General features: G+C 41.3%; 1 protein-coding gene across 1 annotated transcript in view; it reads left to right on the top strand.

The window, feature by feature from the left end:
• Positions 1-22,451, top strand: part of adgrv1 (adhesion G protein-coupled receptor V1) — a 154,774-nt gene that overhangs the window by 30,017 nt on the left and 102,306 nt on the right. Inside the window, exons 9-24 of the mRNA XM_082169978.1 lie at positions 4,032-4,361; positions 5,069-5,245; positions 5,402-5,625; positions 6,556-6,682; positions 7,823-8,008; positions 8,131-8,311; positions 8,416-8,579; positions 8,662-8,785; positions 12,682-12,942; positions 14,895-15,021; positions 15,143-15,360; positions 15,988-16,731; positions 18,643-19,016; positions 20,243-20,419; positions 20,865-21,045; positions 21,735-21,928. Of these exons, the coding sequence (XP_082026104.1) occupies positions 4,032-4,361; positions 5,069-5,245; positions 5,402-5,625; positions 6,556-6,682; positions 7,823-8,008; positions 8,131-8,311; positions 8,416-8,579; positions 8,662-8,785; positions 12,682-12,942; positions 14,895-15,021; positions 15,143-15,360; positions 15,988-16,731; positions 18,643-19,016; positions 20,243-20,419; positions 20,865-21,045; positions 21,735-21,928 (3,789 nt within the window). The remainder of the gene's footprint in view (positions 1-4,031; positions 4,362-5,068; positions 5,246-5,401; positions 5,626-6,555; positions 6,683-7,822; positions 8,009-8,130; positions 8,312-8,415; positions 8,580-8,661; positions 8,786-12,681; positions 12,943-14,894; positions 15,022-15,142; positions 15,361-15,987; positions 16,732-18,642; positions 19,017-20,242; positions 20,420-20,864; positions 21,046-21,734; positions 21,929-22,451) is intronic.

Below are 22,451 nucleotides of genomic sequence, written 5' to 3'. Positions count from 1 at the left end.
CGGGCACTGGTTGTCCTACATGTTGAAATGTCACCCGCTTTGATATTCTAGATGTTTATGCTTAATTTCAGACAGCCATGGTAGCAGATCCCTCTTGGACCTCACTGGGAGGTTTGTGGTGAGACATCCAGGGAGGTTGTTGTCTTACTCTGGCTTAGAACCACTTGTCAAAGAGGAAGTTCCCGGATCAGAGCTGGTTCTTAGTTACCATCTGGGCAGCACTAAGTCCGTTTAAGCGGATGTGGCGTAAAATGAGACACATGTGTCTCTCTGGCACAGCAGCATCACAGACTACTTGTTACACTGTGTCACTTGGGTGTTCCCTTCATGTGGTCCCAGCACAAAATAGCCCACAGCATAGCCTGTGGGTGTCTGTGTGTTCTCTTTATAACGTGTCTGTTGCAAGTTTGATTATGTGTGAAAGGAGTGAATAAATCCAACCCGTGTTTATGTATAAACCCATCAGTTACCCATAAGTGTGAGCAGAAGTTTGATAGCTGAATTGGCTTTGGAGGATGTGAAAACTAAGTGTGAGGAGCCTATTTATGTCAACTGTCCTTAACCCTTGTATGGTGTTTGGGTCTGTAGGACCCGTTTTCATTTTTTATCAAAAGAAAAATAATATGATTAATTATTTTTTCAACCTCAGACTCATTGGCCTTGGCTCATTTTCTGTGAAGAACATATATCAGAACACATTTTCAATGACCACACACTGTACACCCCCCCTACACATTTATATTACACACAGAATGTTCGGGTCCACTGGACCCGGGGCTAATAAAAGTGTGGACATTTTAGGTCCTGTTTACCTTTACTCTGTCCTCCTTCTGTCAGGGCTTGCTGTTATTGTGTGTGTGTGTGTGTGTGTGTGTTCTTGTATATGGTTTATGAGGACACAAATGTGTATAATGACATGGGTATTACAACTTAAACATGGTTTATGAGGACATTGGTGTCCTCATTAACCAAACGGCTTAAAAAAACATACTAAATGGTGTTTTTTGAAATTCAGAAAAGGCCAAAAGTTTTCTGTGATTGGTAGGTTTAGGGGGAGGGTTAGTGTAGGGGGATAGATTATAGAATTTGAACATTAGTAAAACCATTACGCCTATGGAGAGTCCCTGTAAACCACATATCCAAGTGAGTGTTTGTTGTGTGTGTGTGTGTGTGTTTGTGTGTGTGTGTGCCAGGGGCGTAGCAGCCTTTATAAAAGTGGGGGGGACAAAAGCTGTATGGTGATGATACCCCCTAGGTGGACCTCTGTCCTTCTAGGGGGGTTCGGGGGCATGCTCCCCCGGAAGATTTTTTTTTTGCATTTTAAGGTTAAATCAATCTGCTGCACTTTGAGAGCTCAAAATTAAGAGCTTTAACCGGATTCAACCCATGAACTATGCATATTGAACAAAGAAAAAGCATTGACTTGTACCTAAAGAGGGCTCAAACATCTTTTTAGTTATGATAGCCTATAGACTATCAGTCTACATTACATTATCACTGGTGTTTTAGAATGCCAAACAGTTATTAGGAATAATTATACAAATCATTATTATATTATTATATGACGTAAAATCATAGCCTATAAATGTCTATACTTTATAAATGAAAATGAATATTTCAAAAGTATATTTTATATTACACTATAGTATAGGGAAATTACAATACTTTTGTCCTAATTTCTTCACTTGGAAGAAATAAACCCTTGAGTGGTTTTTGACGCCAGATCACCAGCTGATCGGTGAGCAAAGTGCGCACTTTTCTTTATATCACGCAGCACAAACAGACTGGCTAATTAGTTAAAGTCTTGTTCTGTTTTAGAAAGGAACAAACAACAAAGCCATATCACGGTTTCAATTTTAGTTTGTTGGCAAAATATAACGCTAGAGACCTTTATGTTAGGCTATAAATTTGACATCTCATATGTGTTGGGAAAATGGAGAAGAGCGAGTTCGGCAAAAGGCGGATTCGAACTCGCGTCGAACGCGTCAAAAGCTGCTTTCAAGCACCTCACGATCTCATTGTCATCATCAGACAGCCAAAAAACTGATCATGATGCTTTTTTTGTGTGCAAATAAATTATTGTTAACATAATGTGTTTGTGTGTTTGTAAAAAGGATGTAATCGTCCTCTGCTTTTTTTCTGGGGTGCATTTTACTCCAGACGGCCAAACAGCAAAGGGACTAAACTAAACGAACGAAAATTCGCAAGAGCAACAAGAGATTTGAAGCTCATGCAGACACACCCAAGAGATGATTCACGCTGTGATTGGCTGAATGTTAGTTCACTCAAGTCTAAGTAACAAATCAGAGAACACGGGCGGAAATATTGACGCTGGGTCAAAATAAATGCGGGGGACGTGTCCCCCCCGTCCCCCCCGGTTGCTACGCCCCTGGTGTGTGCGTGCATGTGAGAGAGAGATTGTGTGTAAGTGTGAGAGAGTGCGAGTGCGAGTGCAAAAGTTAGTTTTGTTTCTACCCCTGCCGTTCCCGCACAAGGTTGCAATTCTTAAATGTGATCTAACAAACGTAAAGGGAAAATATTAAACATATATGCTGTTTATATTGCTTGTAATTGGGATGAAGTAAACATCTGTTGAGTATTTTAACATAAATTGTTTGATTATGTTGAATTAAAAACCCAAAAATGCAGCGGGTCCACCAGACACACGAACACTGGCTGAATAACAAAAATATGAACACCACACAAGGTTTAAATTCACTGACAAAATCCCCAAATTGCAGTACTACAAATATTTAGAGAGGTCTTGTGCCTTGGTCTGATGAGGCTAGGGTAAATGACAGAGTAATAAACTAGCTCATGAATGCTATTTTTGCTCTTGTGAGGTCTAATGAAAGAGAAGGGCTTTCTAAGATTAGTTCACTGTGAGTTTTACACAGATAGTCTGATGTTACATTTACTGTAATGAATGGTGACATTTGTTTTTTGCTGCTTGTTACAGGTTTCTATATAGAGAGGAATATATCAGGTTATGTTAGAGTTTATCGCAAGAGGAAACTGAACTTTAAAGCAATGTTTCAGTTGCAATCTATTAAATCCATCTGTGACACTGAATTACTACAGATAATATTGAGTCTTCCCTTAGTTATGATTGAAGATAAAACATTTTAATCCAGACACGCTGTGACATGAGATAAAAAGGCATGTTTACCATGTTATTACCATTAGAGTTTTTGTCGTAACTAGCCGGCATGGCATACACAACGAGTGACAGGGGATTCTATTTTTTGTGTTTAAATTATTTTTTTTTTGGAATATAATTTGTTTTGCGTTACTTGAAACCGACAATGGATAATGGATTCAAATTATCCTGCAAATCCCCTGTCAACATGTCTGGTGAGGATAGAAAAATTGCCTGTTGCTGGAATCTTATCAAATCGTGTCTGGTTAGGACACGGTGTTATGTGGTTCTTTTTTGAGCATTAAAGTTGTCCAAATCCTCTTTTTTGGCATTGGGACTGCTGTTTTAGGATGAACTTCTGGTTGTCCATTACCAATGGAATTTCTGTGGGGTATTTTTTTCTTGAATCTTTATATCTCCTTTTGGTATATATATTTGATATTTTGGATTTCACATAATGTCAGCATTTACTCACCCTCATGTCTTCCAAACCTGTATGACTCTCTTCATAAAATATATATATATTTTGAGAAAAGCCTAGTGTTTAGTTTAGTTTAGTTTAGTTTAGTTTAGTTTAGTTTAGTTTAGTTTAGTTTAGTTTAGTTTTGTTTCATACAATAGAAATAATGGTCATGGAAACTTTTTGAAAACCATAATTCTTTAAAATATGTCTTTTGTTTCCCACAGTTTTTTGAAACAAAGTGCATTTTAAAGTTTATTCTGGAGTAATGTTTTGACCCATAGACTAAGTGCATTATATTTGCTTGTTGGAACAAAATAAAGGATGAGTGATTGAAATGATTGTCTATAGTAATTGTCTATTACTAAGCTTAACTATGGAAGACAGAACATTCCTGTAAGGAAACTGAACTATATTGTTCTTCCTTCACAGATGGTGTTCTTCATTCAAGATAGTGACGATGTCTATGGTCAATTTGGCTTTCATCCAAGAAAGAATCAAAGTATTCAGAGTCAGCCTGAGGGACGCTTCCTGTCACTTAGCTTCCTCCGAGAAGGGGGGACCATGGGAGAGGTACGACTTACCCTAACTGCCCTGTACATACCTGCCAGACCACTGGACCCCTCACGACCCAGGGATGGGGTGCTGAATGGTACCAGTGTCAACAGTGTGCTGTTCAGTTCTGGTCAGTCACAAGCTGAACTCATCTTGCCCATTCGAATTGATGCCTTTCTGCAGAATGGGGCTCATTTCCTCATTCAGGTAGGATATGTCATTCAAAGACCTTCTGACAATGTCAAGAAATGCATATATTAATCAAATATATAGCTTGAATGCTCTGTGATTAGAAGTATCTGTATAAATATAAATTACTTTAATTATGAGGCTGTTTATTTATTTATTTTAAAGTTGTAGTTTCTCTGTGAAGCTTCTTCTGAGAGTTTCTAATCAATTTAAGCCTATTCATCAATTCATCCTAAAAAAAATGTATCACGGTTTAAACCACAGGATAATATTGCATTTACATTTTTAAATTGTAATACTATCTCACAAAAAGACTGTTTTTAATGTATTTTTATCAAATAAAAGCAGCATTGGTGCGCATAAGAGACTTCTTTCAAAAATCTTTACAAAATCTTAAAGACACAAAACTTAGGCTTCTGGCTGGTTGCCATGGGATTTGTGTTGTCTTGTTGATTAAGCAATGCAGAGAAGCAATACAAGAGCCATTGAAAGATGCTATGACAGCAAAAATACTCTCATAGCATCTCAGAAGAGGATGACCAAGCATTTGAAGTGCTTGTTTGACAGGCAGAGTTTTCATAGGACATTCCAAGATAATTAAACATTTTTAATTGGCATTTGTTGCAAAAATTTATTTCCTTTTTACTGATATTGTTTACAATGATTTGTTGCAAACAGGTGTATTAACAGGTAATATATATATTTTTTTTTTTGTCTCTCCTTAGTTGGACAGTGTCCAGTTGGAGAACATCACCCCACCGATCCCATCTGTGAGTCCTCGTTTTGGAGGAGCTTTAAACATATCCCTGATCATCACACCTGATATTGCTAATGGAGAGATTGGCTTCACCAGTAATCAGACAGTGGTAGCGCTGGAACCAGAAGATTCAAACAGCAGCTTGGTATACAAGACCCTCATGGACAATAATATATATATTTTTTAATCCTGTTTTAATGCAGATTTAAAATCCCATATTTTTGATGTGGTCTCAGACTTTTGGACCCTACTGTATACTTCGATAGAGAAAAAATGGAAAAATTATTCTCTCTGCCTTTAGATAACTCTTCAGCTGAGGCGAGATGGGACTGATGGTCAGGCAGTGGTCTTCTGGAGGCTGCGGCCCACTGGCGAGAACAAAGATGATGTCACTGAGGGTGACATTTCACCTTTCACTGGATCAGTCAAGTTCCTCTCAGGACAAAGTGAAGCAGCAATTAACATCACTGTAATGGCTGACAACATCCCAGAGATCAATGAGACCGTCATTCTTACACTAGACAGGTCTGTTTTACTTGTTATAATAATATTCAGACATTTTAAGGCATGATTTAAGTGTCCAAATGCTTATTGGATCCACTATAGGCTACACACATACAGTGTGCAGTTTTGATTTAATCAAAGTGTTTGTTTATCTTGTAATCATTGTGCCGGGAACATCTTTGTCCTCCCCCACTTTTCCTTCGTAGGGTAGAAACAGCTCGCTTTGTAGTGTACTTTGGGTAAGTGCGTACTAGAGAGACTGTGCCTTTTTGTGTGGTGTGAATCAACTCTTTATGTGGAAAAGTATCCACTCTGAACTTTCAGGGGCTTTGTCTTAATGTTTCGATGGGGGTTGTCTCTTTTATTTGGGTGTGTGAAATGAATAGCAAGAGTGTGTTTGTATATTTTGGGGGTTACTGCACTTGGATGCAGGCAAATGCTGCTTGTACTCATTTAACACCTCATTTACCAAATTCCTTTATTCTATTCTGTAAAAACATCATTGTTTGTATGCATGCAGCACATCCTCTGAATGTGTTTGTTTGGAACACTTCTCCTGCAAGCTCTTTGTCAGCCATTTTACTAATTATCTGGAGCCTTCAGTGCTCAGGCCAAGCCAAGCTCAGTTTATGCACAAGACCCCGGCTGAGGAGGGAGGATAGTGGGTTGCTTTAAAACATGACTTGTCAAATCAGCTTAACCAAGAAGCCTTTGGTCTAGCATATTTAATACGCTTTCAAATTCCAGCGTGAACAAACTCATACACACACAAAATATAAATCTGGTATGGTATATTATAATGGACAATCATGTTCTGTTTTAAGCAGTATGGGCATATTTATAAGACGTTTATAAGACATAAAATGCATAATATATTACAGTACAGTATTTTTCAGCTTTCTAATAATATTACATTACAGTGTCACTCATTATCACCATGTTGTTGTACAGGACAAATGTGGACAACCAGATCCTGAAACCAGGTTTCACCAGCCGAGAAATTGTCATTCTGGAGAACGATGACCCTGGAGGAATATTTGAGTTTTCACCAGTCTCTAAAGGACCTTGGTTGATCAATGTAAGGCATTGATTGATTGATTGATTGATTTGATTCATTCACCAACTCACTCAACCTCCCATCCACTCACTCAAACACCCATCCTACCACTCACTCACTCACTCACTCACTCACCATCCACTCACCCTATCTCACTTACCTACCCACTCACTCAACCACCCATGCACTCACTCACTCACTCACTCACTCGCTCGCTCGCTCGCTCACCCTACTTCCAACTCCCACTCACTCACTCACTCACTCTCACACACTCACTCACTCTCACACACTCACTCACTCACTCACTCACTCACTCACTCACTCACTCACTCACTCACTCACTCACTCACTCACTCACTCACTCACTCACTCACTCACTCACTCACTCACTCACTCACTCACTCACTCACTCACTCACTCAAAGTCACCCACCCACTTACTTACTCACTCACTAACCCACCCACTCACTCACTCACCGACACACTCACTTACTCAACCCCCATGCACTCACTCACTCACTCACTCACTCACTCACTCACTCACTCACTCACTCACTCACTCACTCACTCATTCACTCACTCACTCACCCATTCATTTGCTCACTCATTCTCTCACTCGCTCACTCACTCAATCACCCCACCTCCCTTCCCCCACTCACTCACTCACTCACTCACTCACTCACTCACTCACTCACTCACTCACTCACTCACTCACTCACTCACTCACTCACTCACTCACTCACTCACTCACTCACTCACTCACTCACTCAACCACCCATGCACTTACTCACCCATTAATTTACTCACTCACTCTCTGGCTCGCTTACTCGTTCACTCACTCACTCACTCACTCACTCACTCAACCCACCTCCCTCCCCTCACTCACTCACTCACTCACTCACTCACTCACTCACTCACTCACTCACTCACTCACTCACTCACTCACTCACCCATCCTCTCACTCACCCAACCACTCACCCTACCTCCTTCCCTCCCCCCACTCACTCAACCACCCATGCACTCACTCACTCATTCACTCTCCCCTTCACTCACTCACTCACTCACTCACTGAATCACTCACTCCCCCATTAATTAATTCATTCACTCAACCACCCATGCACTCACTTAGTCACTCACTCACTCTGATTTGTTGGCTGTGCAGGAGGGGGAGACTGTTGAACTGAGGGTGAGCAGAGAGCAGGGCCAGCTACTCAATCAACTCATAAGATATACAGTGATTCCTTCTGGAAATGCTCAGTTTTATGGTGCCACAGGGATCCTAGAGTTCCAGCCAGGGGAGAGAGAAGTAATGGTGGCCTTAGTAGCCAAGCCTGATGGGATACCAGAGGTAAGTCCTCAGGACTAATGATTAGTGGTGACTAAGGATTGTCATATACCCTGTAATGAACTGACTTTGTGAATTTTAAGTAAGCCTGACTTATAAAACTTTGTCTGATGTTTTGTCTTCAGCTAGATGAGACATTCTCAGTGGTCCTTAGTAGCCACAGCACGCCAGCTAGTCGCCTTGGTAACCGAAGGCAGGTCAACATTACCGTGCGTAAGAGTGATGACCCATTTGGGGTCATTGAGTTCATTCAATCTGGTCTAGACTTCACCATCAATGAGAGTAAAGCCATAGATGTTCAGTCAGGTACAGAGATCTTTAAGCTACAGCTTTGGGTCACTTTACTTTCTTATCTTTTAGTTTCAGTTGTTTTTCAGTTTAAAATAATATCGCATTATGATCCCTGATAGCATCCTATCCCATTGGGAGAAGCAGGGGTAGGTTTGGGAACGTGTCAGTCTTCTGGGTTCTTGAGCCGACCCATTCAGGAGACATCAACCCAGTGCAGGGTGAGATCATCTTTGCTGAAGGGGAGTACCTGAAGAACCTGACCCTATTTTCTGTGCCAGATGAGGTAAGCTTTAGCCATTGTAGATACTTCTGTTTAATGAAGACAAACATATCTATATTACAAACTGATCTTTTGTTTGATGCAGATCCCAGAGAAAATTGAAAATTTCACCATCACCCTTCTGAATACATTTGGTGGAGCAAGACTAGGAAACAATCTCAGTGCAAGGTTAAGCATTCGTGAGAATGATGATCCAATATATTTTGCCGGTATGTTTGTAATATTACAATGAAAATATTCATTTGAAGATAAAAAGGTTACAAATGAGCCCCCTGCATAGAATTCCTGCTGGTTTATGCTGTACTTTTCAGCAGGGGAAACAGCAAGCTAAAGTTTAAAATAAGTAAAAAAAGTGTCCCATTGTGACGTGTAAATTCATATTGTGGGAAATAAAACAACTATTGTGAGAAGTTTATATACAGTATATAAACAAATGAATACGTTATTTATTTTTTAGAAAGGATTCATTAAATTGACCAAAATTGACAGTGAATACTTTTATATTGTCCATCCATCCATCCATCTTCTTCCGCTTATACGGGGCCGGGTCGCGGGGCCAGCAGTCTAAGCAGAGATGCCCAGACTTCCCTCTCCCTAGACACTTCCTCCAGCTCTTCCAGGGGGACACCGAGGCGTTCCCAGGCCAGCCGGGAGACATAGTCTCTCCAGTGTGTCCTAGGTCTTCCCCGGGGTCTCCTCCCAGTGGGACGCGCCCGGAACACCTTCCCGGGAAGGCGTCCAGGAGGCATCCGGAACAGATGCCCAAGCCACCTCAGCTGACCCCTCTCGATGTGGAGGAGCAGCGGCTCTACTCTGAGCTCCTCCCTAGTGACAGAGCTTCTCACCCTATCTCTAAGGGATCGCCCAGCCACCCTGCGGAGAAAGCTCATTTCGGCCGCCTGTATCCGGGATCTTGTCCTTTCGGTCAAGACCCAAAGCTCATGACCATAGGTGAGAGTAGGAACGTAGATTGACCGGTAAATCGAGAGCTTCGCCTTGCGGCTCAGCTCTTTCATCACCACGACAGACCGGTGCATCGACCGCATTACTGCAGAAGCTGCACCGATCCGTCTGTCAATCTCCCGTTCCATCCTTCCCTCATTCGTGAACAAAACCCCAAGATACCCCAAGATACTCCTCCACTTGAGGCAGGAACTCTCCACCAACCTGAAGTGGGCAAGCCACCCTTTTCCGACTGAGGACCATGGCCTCGGATTTGGAGATGCTGATTCTCATCCCAGCCGCTTCACACTCGGCTGCAAACCGTCCCAGTGCATGCTGAAGGTCCTGGTTTGATAAGGCCAACACGACAACATCATCCGCAAAGAGCAGAGACGAAATCGTGTTGTCACCAAACCTGACACCCTCCGGCCCCTGGCTGCGCCTAGAAATTCTGTCCATAAAAATTATGAACAGAACCGGCAACAAAGGGCAGCCCTGCCGGAGTCCAACATGCACCGGGAACAAGTCTGACTTACTGCCGGCAATGCGAACCAAGCTCCTGCTTCGGTCGTACAGGGACCGGACAGCCCTTAGCAAAGGACCCCGGACCCCATACTCCCGGAGCACCCTCCACAGGCCGCCGCGAGGGACACAGTCGAATGCCTTCTCCAAATCCACAAAGCACATGTGGATTGGTTGGGCAAACTCCCATGAACCCTCCAGCACCCTGTAGAGGGTATAGAGCTGGTCCAGTGTTCCACGGCCTGGACGAAAACTGCACTGTTCCTCCTGAATCCGAGGCTCTACTATCGGCTGTATTCTCCTCTCCAGTACCCTGGCATAGACTTTCCCAGGGAGGCTGAGAAGTGTGATCCCCCTGTAGTTGGAACACACCCTCCGGTCCCCCTTCTTAAAAAGAGGGACCACCACCCCGGTCTGCCATCCCAGAGGCACTGTCCCGACCGCCACGCGATGCTGCAGAGGCGTGTCAGCCAAGACAGCCCCACAGCATCCAGAGACTTGAGGTACTCAGGGCGGATCTCATCCACCCCCGGTGCCTTGCCACCGAGGAGTTTCTTGACTACCTCGGTGACTTCAGCTTGGGTAATGGACGAGTCCAGCTCTGAGCTCTCAGCCTCTGCTTCCTCAATGGAAGACACAATGGCGGGATTGAGGAGATCCTCGAAGTATTCCTTCCACCGTCCAACGACATCCCCAGTTGAGGTCAACAGCTCCCCACCTCTACTGTAGACAGCGTTGGTAGGGCACTGCTTCCCCCTTCTGAGGCGCCGGACGGTTTGCCAGAATCTCTTCGAGGCAAGCCGATAGTCCTTCTCCATGGCCTCACCGAACTCCTCCCAGGCCCGAGTTTTTGCCTCCACAACCACCCGGGCTGCAGTTCGCTTGGCCTGCCGGTACCTGTCAGCTGCCTCAGGAGTCCCACAATCCAACCAGGCCCGATAGAACTCCTTCTTCAGCTTGACGGCATCCCTTACTTCCAGTGTCCACCACCGGGTTCGGGGATTGCCGCCTCGACAGGCACCGGAGACCTTACGGCCACAGCTCCGAGCGGCCGCTTCGACAATGGAGGTGGAAAACATGGTCCACTCGGACTCAATATCTCCAACCTCCCTCGGGATCCGGTCGAAGCTCCGCCGGAGGTGGGAGTTGAAGATCTCTCTGACAGGAGACTCTGCCAAACGTTCCCAGCAGACCCTCACAGTACGTTTGGGTCTGCCGAGTCTGTCCAGCTTCCTCCCCCGCCATCGGATCCAACTCACCACCAGGTGGTGATCAGTTGACAGCTCCGCCCCTCTCTTTACCCGAGTGTCCAAGACATACGGCCGCAGGTCAGATGAAACGACCACAAAGTCGATCATCGACCTACGGCCTAGGGTGTCCTGGTGCCACGTGCACTGATGGACACCCTTATGCTTGAACATGGTGTTCGTTATGGACAAACTGTAACTAGCACAGAAGTCCAATAACTGAACACCGCTCGGGTTCAGATCAGGGGGGCCGTTCCTCCCAATCATGCCCCTCCAGGTGTCACTTTCGCTGCCCACGTGGGCATTGAAGTCCCCCAGTAGAACGACGGAGTCCCCAGTCGGAGCACTTTCCAGCACCCCTCCCAGAGACTCCAAGAAGGCCGGGTACTCTGCACTGCCGTTTGGCCCGTAGGCACACACGACAGTGAGAGACCTATCCCCGACCCGTAGGCACAGGGAAACGACCCTCTCGTTCACCGGGGTAAACTCCAACACATGGCGGCTGAGCTGGGGGGCTATAAGCAAACCCACACCATGGGCAACTCCAGAGTGGTGAAGAGTCCATCCTCTCTCAAGGAGTGTGGTTCCAGAGCCCAAGCCGTGCGTAGAGGTGATCCCGACTATCTCTAGTCGGAACCTCTCAACCTCACGCACAATCTCAGGCTCCTTCCCTGCCAGCGAGGTGACGTTCCACGTCCCTAGAGCTAGTTTCCATGTCCAGGGATCGGGTCGTCGAGGCCTCTGCCTTCGACTGCCGCCCGATCCTCTCAGCACCGGCCCCTTACGGTCCCTCCTGCAGGTGGTGAGCCCACGGGAAGTACTTTTATATTGTCACAAATTCAAATATTACTTTCAATATTTTTTTATTCTTTTCAAAGAATTATGAAAAAATTAATTTTGTTTTCTACAAAGAAATAATAAATAGCACAACAGGTTTTCAACATTTATAATAATAATAATAAATGTTTGTTGAGCACCAAATCAGCAAATTATGATTTCTAAAGGATCATGTGACACTGAAGACTATGACTGTGAGAAGAAAGTGGCTGCCGTAATTTTTCAGGAAAAAATTACATTTTAAAATACATTAAAAAAGGTGATTTATCCAACAGTTAAATTATAATAATATTTCACAATATTACTGTTTGTACTGAATTTTGATCAAATAAATCCATATTTGTTGAGCATAAGAAACTTCTTTCAAAAACAACATTGATGAACTAATCCTAAACTTTTAAACAGTAATTTATTTATTTTTCTTACTCTGAAGTGGAAACAGTGTTCTGTAATAGACCCCTTTACCAATCCAGGTCATTGGTGTGGTAGGCTATGTTATATTTGCTCACTGTCAATATAAAACGTCATTTTGTTCTTGTTTGTAATGTGTTCTCTAGAGCCTGTGGTTCAGAGAGTGCAAGAAGGGGGCGTGGCCAATTTTACCATTCTGCGAGCTGGGCTAGCTAATTTTATCACCACAGTGAAGTACCGTTTTGAGTATGGTGACACATCACCAGGTGACTTCACTCCACTGCGTAACGACTCAATGCTGGTCTTTGATTTTGGAGAGTGGATGAAGAACATATCAGTTGCTGTGGTAGATGATGACCTACCAGAGACAGATGAACCATTCTACATAGTTCTCTTCAATGCTACAGGTTTGTCTCATCCTCTGCATTAAGTTTTAATTAACCAGACATTCAGTGCATTTTATGTTGCAAACTTTTGGTCTCTTTCAACTTTCGTTGAAGTTTGATTTGTGATGCATGTGTTTGGGTGCCAGTCTTACAAATCTCCATGTTTTATGTGCATTGTCTATATTACCCAATTAGCTTCATTAAATTCCCACTCTGAGAGACAAATCCTCCTCTCCAACTCTTCAACTGTTCTGCAGAGCCAATAAATCCACCCCATTAAACATTTGTTTTGATTCACACAAAGCTCTGTTGATTGGCCTTGACTCTCAAAAGCCCTCTCTAATCCTTGCATTGTGGAACACACACACACACATTGAGGAAAAGTGTTGGGTGACTGTAGAAAGTTAATTACTGAACTGTCCTTCTGCACATCACAAAACAAACCCACCCAGTGCTTTCTCTCTGGAGGTTTTACCACTTGCCTGAGGGACTGCGTTCAGATGCATGCTGGGCGTTATTATGATGTGATGCTGAGATATGAGATTAATATGATTGATGTGTTTAGCTTGTACCAAATACGACAGTGTCTCGTGTAGAATGATGCAGTATTTAGCGTGACAGTTATGTGTGAATGTTGAGCAAATGTGTTACCACAAATTTTAAAGCACAAGCATTTATTAATGAGAAATTTGAAAAAGATTCTGGCAACATGTTTCTATTCTTCATTATAAATCTGTCTGCATTCATGCTTGATCAAACTTTAATAATGATAATTATTTGAATGCTTATTTGTGCAAATCGTAAACATTTATTTTTAACATTTCCGAGCTATTATATAATGGGATATATATATACAGGGTTTGAAATTAACACCCGCCAACCCGCCAAATACGGGTAAAAATCAACTCTAACGGGTACTGGTGTCAAATTAATGGCCAATTTGGCATGTTACTTATTATGTTTACTCACTTTGCTGGGGAATTTCGTGTAAACCAAATCTGCGCATACATAGCGCAAATACTCAATTCGTGAGTCATCATGATCAGAATCTGCGCATATCTGGCTTACTTGAACATGCACGTCACAACACAACAAATAACGGCACTCTTGTTCATTTGCATTGAAGCAATAGCGAAGATTAAAAAGTATTTGGTTAACAGAAAAGACATTATTTTCCAAAATCCAAATTTAATTTGATGTTCTTTCTACTGTATTGATCTGTCCACCTAAAACACATATTTGGTGAAAAGGATGAGGATGAAAAAGGAAGGGAGGAGATGGCTGGATGAGAGGATTTTGTTTGAATTTGAAACAAATGTATAAAATCCAAATTTTATAATATATATATATATATATATATATATATATATATATATATATATATATATAAGCTATGACATAATCTGGTTAATTTCCATAAATTATATATATATAGCTTGGTCACAATGAATATTCCAATCATTCATTTTGTTTGCTATATACACTACTGTTCAAAGGTTTGAGGAGTTTATTTTTATAAATACTTTTATTCAGCATTAAATTAAATTGATGATGACAATAAAGGCATTTGTAATGTTACAGAAGATTTCTATTTCAAATAAATGTTGTTCTTTTGAACTTTCTAGTAAGTAATAATATGAAATGATTATTTAACAGCAAATCGTGTGAAACTGTAGTCTAGAGTAATTCAAGTTTGCCATCAGGAATAAATTACATTTTAAAATATACTAAAATAGGCATTCGGCAGGGTGGGTAAGTGAGGGAGTTTGAGGGAGTGGATGCATGAGTGAGTGAGTGAGTGAATGAATACATGGGTGAGTGAGTGCATGGGTGGTTGAGGCAGACGGATGTAATGACTTACCCTGCTAATGCTTGAGATATAAGAGTTGCCTTGCTGTCTATAAATATAAGGTATTATGAGAGTAATACTGTACTTGTATCCTATAATTGTGTTTGTAAATGGATTTTTTCAGGTGATGCAGTGGTATATGGTCGAGACACTGCAACAGTGGTGATCGAGGCCAATGATGATGCCAATGGAATATTCTCTCTGGATTCCACTCAAAAACCAGTGGAGGAGGGAAGAACCAATAACTTTTAGTGAGTCTCTAATTCTCAATCTCTAATGTACAGTTGAACCAGATGTAAATTTTACAGCACAGATCGATTTTGGCTTTTAGTATTAGAATTGAAGTAATCATGTTTCCATTTGTGTCTCCAGTGTTATTCGAGACAAAGGACACTTTGGCAATGTCACGATATACTGGCAGCTGTTTGCCAATGACACCCCCCTTGAACCTCACCAGGAATTTCTGAACACATCTGGTTCTATAATATTTGGCACAGGGGAGAAGACAAAACCTATTGTTCTTCAAGCCATCTCCGACAAGCTCCCAGAGTTCAATGAGTTTTATGAGCTCAGACTTATGAACGTCTCAGGTAAAGTCAATGTCAGTGGCCAATGGTTTAAATAATTATTCTTAAAGACCCCAATGAAAGCAATCTATATGCTAGTCTACAGTCTTTCTTTTCTGGAAAATATTGATGACATCCTACACTACACATATTTTTGTCCAATCAAATGCTATTACACAGTTTCATCCCTGCTGGAAACTCCATCATAAACTAGCGTGGATTCCACGTTGGTCCAGGCTGGATTATGCTGGTATAGTGCTGGTCTTGCTGGTGGACCAGCAAAGTCATGCTATTCTAAAGGGAAACTGAGCTAGTGTAGCCTAGCTGGTGTGACCAGAAAACCAGCAACCAGCATCCCATTCTGGTTCCAGCCAGAGGTAGCGTTAACCGAAAATTTTCCATCATTGACAGAATTTTTCTAGCAGTGATGGAAAAATCTGGAAGCCTTCTGTCATTATTGCCATATATTAAATGGCTTATTATCATTAAAATATGAAAATTAAAATGATGGGTAATAATAGATTATGACAGAATTTTTTCGACCCTATCTGTCAAAATGCCGGTCAATGCGGAAGTCTAATGTGACCTCTGGTTCCAGCATGTAAAATATACCTAATGCTGGTGACCAACATCAAACAATGTTGTCTGTAGGTGGCTATCCTGGTGAAGGCGGAAAACTGGCAAAGAAAGACCTCAAGGCATCCGTTCTCATTCCCTTCAATGACGACCCATTTGGAGTTTTCGCTATTGCCCCTGAGAGTCTGGAGCGTGAGGTAGCAGAGGACGTCTTATCAGTCAATGACATGTTGGATGTCACATCCTTCACCATACTTCGACAGCAAGGCACCTTCGGAGATGTGCGTGTGGCCTGGGAAATCCTGTCAGGAGCTTTCCCACATGGTCTGCCGCCCATGGAAGACCTGATATTGATGGCCTCATTTCCACAGGCTGTTGAGCTACGACCACATGCCAGGAGACGCCACGCAGGCACAGATGCATTCTTCTTCTCCGGACTTCCTGGAGCTTATGGGTCCATCAGTCCAGAAACCCATCTGCAGGTTCCACAGAACCTGGCTAACTTCACTCTGTCAGTCTGGCTGATGCCCAAGCCCAATACAGATGGGTTTATTGTTTCTAAAGGCAACGGGAATGGAACTATCTATTATGGAGTTCAGGTCCAGACCAATGAGTCCCACGTTACTGTTATGCTTCATTACACAACCATAGGATCTAACATCACACAGGTGGCCCGAGCTACTGCAACTAAATTTGTAGAGGATAATACATGGGTTCATGTCATCATTGCTGTGGAAGATGGAATCATTGAGTTTTATCTGGATGGGAGCCCAATCCCTGGGGGGATTAAGAGTCTAAAAGGAGAAGCCATTATAAATGGTGAGTAAAATTTGTATTATTTGTATTTATTTTTTTCAAATCTGAGTAAGTTTGGACTGCACATGTTGTCATTTGTCCCTAATAATAACTAACAAAATATTGTTTAAAGACTTGCACTAAAGGAGGAACCTAAGCCATATTTAGGGACCACATTTTTCAACTTTGATTTTTGTTTTATTTTTAATTTATTTGATAGATTGTGTATAAAATACATAAACACACAAACATTATTATAATTGTTATTATTATTACAAATTGTATTGATTAAATAACATATTTATCGATTCTAACAAACTAATAAATAAGGAATTTGTTTATTATTAAATATATATGAAGTAGATAATATACCTGTGTTTGGGTATTCTACTGATGCTACCCTTTATTTCATATCTTCATTAAAATCATTTTCATAATTTCACATAATTTTCATCAAAGTCTTACTTAGAAACATGGAGAAAGTTTGGGATGCTGAAATAAATTCAATGGAAACAACTGCATTACAAATTAGGAAACCACCTCTGCCATATTTACTTAAGTTCCCCTTAAAGAGAAATTCCTAATCTTTGTGTTGGTCAAGCAATAAGATGTGGTTCCTCATCCATTCTTCTGGCCCATATCTGGTAAGAGCCTGTTGTGAGAGCCCTGTGCCATTGTCTAGTGTTTCACAGGAAGATATGCTTGAATGAACACTGGGCCACTTCTGGACATTGTTAACAGCACATGAAAGCAGCCGGCATACTCTCTCTAACTGAAAACATAAGAGCCCCCACTAAGACTTTCTTGACGTCTCTTATGCCATTGTCAGTCAAGTGAATGTACACATAAACTGCAAGGATATCTGAGATCGTCTCGGATTGTTAGCTTAACTGGTGATTACGGCCTTTGTTCAATGTTCTTGTTTGGGCTCCATGAAGCGTATTTCCTCAATTTGTACAGTTGTGTGCCTTTGAATGTCTCTCTGGTGGTCAGGAGGTTACTGCTTGAAGCTGGTGTAACCAATGAGGATGAACTCTACCCTTTTTATTCCAATTTCACTGCTGTCACTTCATAGAAAGTTCTCCTCTTCTCCACCTGCACCGGCCCAATAAGAAGGCTATGTCAATGGTGATTGGAAGGGACACAAATATGTTGCCACATTGTATTTCTATAAAGACATTTCATTATGTTTTATTAGCTGGGCCAGAGACTGTACTTGCTTGAATACACTGCTGTTTCTTAGTTTTGTTTTATGTCTGCATGTTCTTTTTTAAGTCTGCAGGATAGATTATGTGAATTTATGATGCAACATGATTTTCATTGGTGAAATAAGAAAAGAAAAAGTCCCATAGACTTGCATTAAAAGCAACCAAACTATGCCAAACACTCTACGGTTGCATATAAACACCCATGGTCACAGCCAGCACCCACAGCTCTGAACACCATGGTCAGAGAGAAGCACAAACTAAGGACTATAATAATCTGAATATTTTATTTTATTTTATTAATTTTATAATTTGATATTGTGGCATTAGAAAGCTTGTTCTTTCTTTCTTGAATGAAACTTAAACAAACTTGAATGAAAATGAAAGAAGAAAAACCTTGTTACACTTACATTAAAGTAGAAACCTGAGCCATATTTAGGGACCAAGCTTTTTTGACTTTGTCCTGTTTGCAATTACCTAGAAAAGCACTCAGAACACCTTAGCTACCACATATTAACGCCAACCACCTACTGCCATTTAGCATCGTAGTCTGTGACAAGCACCTCTCACGTTATCTTCGGAAATACACACACCTGGAGCAACCTGTGGTAACATTCAAGCATAATATCTTCTGGGGTTTAAACATACCATTGTGGTTGCCAGCCCAGATCTTTACCCACAAAGCCACACCACCCATCCTAACTCCTTACATTTAACTTCCTCCGTACAGATGCTGCACCTATTAGGATCGGTTCCAACCCAGATGGTGAACAGCGCTTCACTGGTCTTCTACAAGACCTCCGGCTGTACACCAGCTGGCTCAACCGCTCTGAGATTCACGAGCTACACAACCAACCAGCCAAGACCGACCTCCACAACGTGTCAGGGTACCTGACATACAGACAGGAGGAGAAAATGAAGTCGTTTTTAGTCCAAGTACGGGACGATCAAGAAGAGGAGGGTGAGGAGGTTTTCTACCTACAGCTGGTGGCTGTTCAAGGTGGAGCCCGTCTGCCAATGCCCAGACCTAGCGCCATTCTCAGAGTCATGAAGAGTGATAATGCCAATGGACTTTTCGGCTTTACCGGTTCCTGTATACCAGATGTAGGTGCAAAAACAAAAAAACTAAAATCTTTCACATATCATTATCCAAATAATTTATTGTCACTATGCAATACAATACAGTACAATACAGTTTCTTAAGTGAGTGAACAATACCAGCATGAAATAACTGGTACAACTGCACTGTCTACACAGTATCTGTATCTACACACACACACACACACACACACACACACACACACACACACACACACACACACACACACACACACACACACACACACACACACACACACACACACACACACACACACGTTTACTAGGCTGTCTAAATGGGGATATTCCATAGACGTAAAGGTTTTTATACTGTACAAACTTTATATTATATCCCCTTACACTAACCTTACTCTTTAACCTACAAATCACACAAAACTTTCTGCATAAAAAAAAAAACAAAAAAAAACTTTACATTATTTTTATACCAGATTTACAAATGAGGACGTCCCTAAAGACGTGGAGATTTTTGGAGATTTTGTTAGGTTTTGGTTACTTCTGGGTACAAATTTGTCCCCAAAATATAGTTAAGTAGGTACACACACACACACACACACATACACACACACTGAGAAATCTGTAATGTGGCTAAACAGACAGCCTTCTGACCAGGACAATTAAGGTCTAATGAATGTATTATTTGATTAAGTACCCAAGTTGCTTCTTTGTCAGTGTTTGGTTTACCTCCCCTCCGAAAGCCTGCAACATGACCCCTAGTTGTGAGACCATGTCTTCATGTATATTTAATTTATCTTCACGCCTGGATGGATGGCGTGTGCATTCTTCTCTTCAAGGAGATTGGATGCATGGCATCTCCAATGGCTTGTTCGATTAATAAGACAGATGGTCAGTGAATTCCTTCAGAGAAAGACCTGTCAACTTGTGACAGAAGAGACATAGTAGCATGTGCTTTCTCTTATGCGCTCAACAAATAGAAACATGACCAAGCAGAAAAAGGAATCCGAACATTTAGCGACTTAAGTGAAATGTAAATTCTTGTACAGTGTTTAATGATCATGTTACTTAAAGTTGCACATAATTCACATTTTATCCTGTCAAAACTGCATCTGTTTCTCAGTCCGAGTTTATAACCTTTCAACCTAACAACAACTAATTCAATTCTGAATGGTTAAAATAATTCTGTTAAAAGGTCCTGGAGTTCATTTTGTTCTGCTACACTTAGCTTACGATGACCTTTATCCTTTCTTTATCAGATATCTGAGGAGGGCTCTATGATCTCCTGTGTAGTGGAGCGCACACGTGGTTCTCTGGACCACGTCTATGTAAGCTACACCGTCACTCAGGTTGATTCTCTCGCAGACTCGTCAAACACCTCCGACTTTGCCAATGTTTCAGGCTCCATCCATTTCCTGCCGGGCCAGCGCTCTGAGGTAAGAGGATTGACCTGTCAAGCAGTTATTATTAATGACCACAGGACCACTAATTAACAGTGTAATAGTATTATACATGTGCAATACATGGGCTGCATCTGTTCAAATGACAATTGTGTATGAAATAAATTGAAATACAAAAATACATTAACCACCAGTATTCAAAATTAAAAATGAAATATCATCATTATCAAAATTGAAAATTGAAAGCAAAAATGTTTTTTATGTTAATCAATGCAGTTTATTTTTCATAAGGAAATGATCTTGCACCTGCAGCGCTCCAGGTTTCTGCAGATCTGAGAATAGATGTTGAGCAAAATTGTTAATATGGCTCCATCTAGTGGTGGTTTTAGCTACGTTTGTTAAACTGACGGTGTAAATGCATTGACTAATAGCAAAGTCTCAGTCATAATTGTCTTCATATATGATGTCTCGTGTCTCTCAGGTTTTAAACCTGCTGGTTCTAAATGATGACCTGCCTGAGGTCGATGAGCACTTCCGGGTTAGGCTGGTGTCAGCTGAATCAGGTGATGGAAAACCAGGTTCAACTCCCACCAGTGGAGCCAGCATTGACCCAAGAAATTCCATCAATAATATTACTGTCAAAGCCAGCGATCATCCATATGGTACATTGATATATATACAGTATACACACATATACAGTTGTGGTCAGAATTAATGGCACCCCTGGCAAATATGATCAAAAACTAAAAGTAATAACCTAACTTATCTCTGCAATTCTCCATCTGTGTTCCTTGGAGAGTCTTTGGCCACTCAATCTTTCCTCCTCACCGTCCATTAAGACAATATAGACACACGTCTTCTTCCTGGCAGACTCGTAACATATTTAGTTGATTGGAACTTCTTAATTATTGCCCTGATGGTCAAAATGGGGATTTTCAATTCTTTAGCTATTTTCTTACAGCCACTTTCTCTTTTGCTCTTTTGTGATGCTCAACAATCTTTTGATGCACATCAGAACTATATTCTTTGGTTTTACTCATTGTGATGGATGATTAAAGGAATTTGGCCTTTGCGTTTCCTCATTTTTAAACTCCTGTGAAACAAGAAGTCATAGCTAGACAATTTCATGTCCCTAGTCACCCTGGTGTGCTAAAAAAAAGAGGTAAATATTAATGGGAATATACTTCAGAGATATTTTACTCATAAATAATTCTAGGGGTGCCAATAATTGTGGCCAACGTGTTTTGGAGAAAAACATTTATTTCATATTGTGATATTGTGTATATATAGCTTAATTATTTAGTTTATACAGCCACATATTATACATGACTGCTTATTAATATAATTTCAGGCCTGCTTCAGTTTCAAACTACCCCAGTGCCCGTGGGCATGATCAGACCCTCACTGGAGGAGGCGCATGTGACTGTTCAAGAGGAGGCTGGTGTGGTCAGTCTGCTGGTGGCCAGAGCACAAGGGCTGCTGGGAAGGGTGATGGTGGGCTATCGTACGTCTCCATTCACAGCTGCTGGTTCAGAGGACTATGAGGTATCAACATCTGTTAAACATCTTTAAGTTCATACTTTTCTTCAGCAAGAATGCATCAAATCAAAAGTGACAGTAAAGACATTAGTAATGAAAAACAAAATATGTTTCAAAGCAATGCTGCTCTTTTGAACTTTCTATTAGTCAGAGAATCTTGAACATGAAAATACATCAAGGTTTCCTCAAGCTAAGTTTTTTGAACATTGATAATAATAAGACATGATCCTCATGTCAAATGATAATGTGCCACTGAAGACAGTTATTAAAAAACAGTTATTTTAAATTGAAATACTTTTTCCACACTATTACTGTTTTACTGTATTTTTGATCAAATAAATGCTGCCTTGGTGAGATTTAAAGACCTCTTAAAGACAATAAAGAATCTTACCAACCCCAAACATTTGAACAATTGTGTGTACGTTGTTAGTCTTTGCTCTCTTATACAGTCCAACAAAAGGAGAGTCATTTTTCGTTACCGAGATTGCCTACTGAAATTCCTTTGTATATTAAAATGGCACAATTCCTT

The sequence above is a fragment of the Leuciscus leuciscus genome (genome assembly GCF_965113295.1).
Source record: "Leuciscus leuciscus genome assembly, chromosome: 5".
Classification (NCBI taxonomy): domain Eukaryota; kingdom Metazoa; phylum Chordata; class Actinopteri; order Cypriniformes; family Leuciscidae; genus Leuciscus; species Leuciscus leuciscus.
The sequence above is the reverse complement of the archived record's forward strand: the minus strand, read 5'-3'. Positions and strand labels throughout refer to the sequence as shown.